Source organism: Asparagus officinalis, chromosome 8, assembly GCF_001876935.1.
Source record: "Asparagus officinalis chromosome 8, Aspof.V1, whole genome shotgun sequence".
In the NCBI taxonomy this organism is placed as follows: domain Eukaryota; kingdom Viridiplantae; phylum Streptophyta; class Magnoliopsida; order Asparagales; family Asparagaceae; genus Asparagus; species Asparagus officinalis.
The window spans coordinates 22,082,297-22,085,503 of NC_033801.1; the positions used below are offsets into that span (position 1 = coordinate 22,082,297).

The following is a 3,207-nucleotide window of genomic DNA, read 5'->3' on the forward strand; positions in this document are numbered from 1 at the left end:
GGTCATTTTGACATTAATGATGGATCATAATCCACTAATTTACCAAACATTCCACTATTAAAAATAAATTATAATCCGCTAAATTTACCAAACAACATGGATTATAATCCAAAGTTATCAAGCATGCTCTTAATCTTGTATGTGACAAAAGAAACTATGTTGATGATTACTCAATATTATCTGTTGTGAACTCCTTTATTCCATCTTGTTATTGCATCTTTGCCAAGCAAAAGAGGTTTTGGGAACTTTACCTTGAAGTCGTGAACTCTAATAACCTTTTCCTGCTTGAACCACAAATTCTATACTTTTGCCTACATGTTCTGTTCAGATCATTTTCGAAATTGAAGAGATTTGTTAATGACATAATTATTTGGTCTCTGCATGATGAGCATCTAACTGAAGTTTAAAAGTTTAGGGGGTACAAGAGACTCGGTCTCATCTCTTTTGATGTACCGCGTAATTTGTGATATTGGTGCAGTATATGATGATCCAATAAAAATAGTCATGGGCTTTGACAACTGAGTTTGAAGCTGTCCCCATTAGCATGTGGGTCCCACGGCTTTTGTAAAATCATTTCACGTTCAATCACTTTCTTCTTTACAAGTATCTCATTATCCAAAACAAATATCATAAATACATAGAGGCCACCAGCTAGAGATATTTGGTATCTGGGTCCCAGAGCTAACCCAAATGCAAATTGGACAGCTCAGCACAACCAGGATGTTTTCTTGCAAAATCAATCTGCTGTGGATTGCGTTCTGGATCTTGTAGGACCCATAGGTATTTGCAGCCAATAGTGAGGAAAAAAAAAGGAACAAAATACATTAAAAACAGAGAAAGAAAGGAAAGGGGGAAAAAGAGTTTAAATCAGATAATGTACAGATTGGGCCAAATCCACCCAACATATATGATAATATACGGCCCTGGATGGAAACGATTTAGGCCCAATAAGCCAAATAACTAATGCTCTTATTTGTGGGCTTCTGGCTAACGACAGATTTCAGATTTAAGCCTAACTTACAGCATTCAAAAAAGAAAAAAACGCATCAAGAACAAACAATCAAATTAAAATAAAAAAGAAGAACAAACAATCAAATTTAAAAAACAGAAAATAAAAATACTCAGTGTCTTCCTCTCGTACCCGTGTGAATTATCATCTTATGAGACATAATGAAGAATATTATGTATATCTCAAGTTCATGAAGATGAATATAGCTGAAGGGAGTAACTCTTAATCGAAGTCAAGGGTGAGGACTGAAATGTGCGACATTAACACTAGCTAGTCACATATTACTTTTGTAAAGAGTTACATATTGCCGGTATACTTTTGTAAAAAATTTGATATCAAATCATAAAAGCCAATGATTTCTCAAAATGCATGAAACTTCACCATTTTCAATCTGGGAAGCCACAGAGAGAAGGAAACAAGCTTTCACAATCCGCAGAAAATCACACACCATCAAGTAATTTACAGTTTCATTTCATGCAATTGTAGGGGGAAAAACTATAGGTGGAACAGAAAATACATCATATGCGTATGAAATATATTGAAAAACAACCAAGTTGGAATTTATGGGTTACTGAACCTTAGCTCTTCATTTTTACAATTGTGTTAAAAGATGGAAAAAAAAAGTACCTTATCAAGTCAGATTACTCTCTCTCTCTCTGAGCAGCAGTCAAGCCTGAAAGGGAACAATACAGAAAAATGAATTGAGTGAAGCAGTGTACACCTTTATTATTAAAAAAATTGAGCCAATTAGAAAATTATATCACTTTTCCTAATTTCAGACTTGACTAAGAAGAATAACCTGGTGATATCATGCAATTTGACTTGATAGATATTGAAGCGTCTCAAGTATATGCTCTTCTTATGCCGGTCAAACTTATAACAAACCAACACTAATAAGCGTACACGATGTTTTTTTTAATAGAAAAATCAGTGCTGAAACACTCAACAATATGAAAAAGGATCTACGGCATTGAAAACGGCTTCTAAGATACTGCTCCCCAAATTTCTATCTATTTTGAAATAAGTTACCCAAAGCTTGATATTATAAAGTAAATCCTCCAAAACTCATCGATTATCCCAAATTAGTCCCTTTAGTTTGAATATCATAGTTTACCCACAATATAGAGTTATCACAGCTAGTTTTTCTATTTTTCCACTATACCCCTGTTTTAACACCCACTTATAACAGTCATGAAGGCTACGAATCCTTCTAAACCCATTAAAATTTGCACATTGGGTATAGAATGTGCACGTAAGAGCATATAACACAGTATGGATTTTAATGGGTGTAGGAGGAGTCATTGCCTTAATGACCGTGAGAAAATAAGGGGTTAAGGTATAATGGGAAAACAAAAACCAGCTATTGTTACTTTATATAGCAGTTGCCAGTTAACCTAAAAGATTGAAAGCAAATGGACTAATTTGGGCAACGAGTGAGTTCAGGAGGACTCATAATATCAAGTTTTGAGACTGATTACAAAATAGATAAGAACGAGGGGATCAACATCTCAAAAATCGTATTAAAAAACAACGAAGCTGCTTCTAATTGAGTAAAGTCTGAAACTCACCGTAGTGTAGCAGTTAGTATCCAAACGGTGTTCTCCTACATAGCTTCACAAAAATTTGATGCTCATAGCTGGCCAAGACCTAAAACCTTCCTTCAAGAGCTTGTTAAGCCTCAGTATCCTTTCTTTTCGTACTTCTTTGCAAAATCTGTCAGCAGCAGCCTCTGTCGAAAAGCCAAGTACTTATCTAAACTGGTCCCAGCCCACTGCTGACAGAAAGACTCATCAGTAGGAACAAATGAGCTTAGAGGGAAAGGTCCTTTTGGAGCTTTCTTCAGGGAAACCAAGAACCTGTGACGTGGTCGAATCCTTTGATCTAGAGACAAGCTCAAGTACATGGGATATTTCGTCAAGGATTGCACCTCATTACGAAGTTCATTAACAAGATAAAGATACTTCGGCCTTAGGTTCCTCTCCAGTGATAAAGATAACACCTGAAAGAAAATTGCCCTAGTTAAAAAATGTATATATTACCTACATACCTAAAGAGAATAAATTAAGTTATTTTACATATTAGTCCCTCAAATCTTTGAAATTGCTCATACATCCCTCAAATCAAAGGGTCTTACCATTTGGTCCCACAATGATCAAATACCCCTCAACTAATTTCTTTGAACATAGATTTTTTTTTTT

At 35.2% G+C, this 3,207-nt stretch overlaps 1 protein-coding gene across 4 annotated transcripts in view; it reads right to left on the reverse strand.

The window, feature by feature from the left end:
• LOC109820057 (transcription termination factor MTERF9, chloroplastic) overlaps window positions 485-3,207 on the reverse strand; it is an 8,367-nt gene continuing 5,644 nt past the window's right edge. The window contains exons 5-8 of one of the 4 annotated variants that reach the window (XM_020386118.1): window positions 2,578-3,008; window positions 1,809-1,882; window positions 1,637-1,682; window positions 485-764 (exon numbers count right to left, since the gene is read on the reverse strand). In XM_020386118.1, coding sequence (XP_020241707.1) covers window positions 2,688-3,008 — 321 coding nt within the window. In that variant the 3' untranslated portion in view covers window positions 485-764; window positions 1,637-1,682; window positions 1,809-1,882; window positions 2,578-2,687. Of the gene's footprint in view, window positions 1,683-1,808; window positions 1,883-2,577; window positions 3,009-3,207 lie in introns of all 4 variants that reach the window. The other 3 variants (XM_020386116.1, XM_020386117.1, XM_020386115.1) reach the window with 3 other exon arrangements.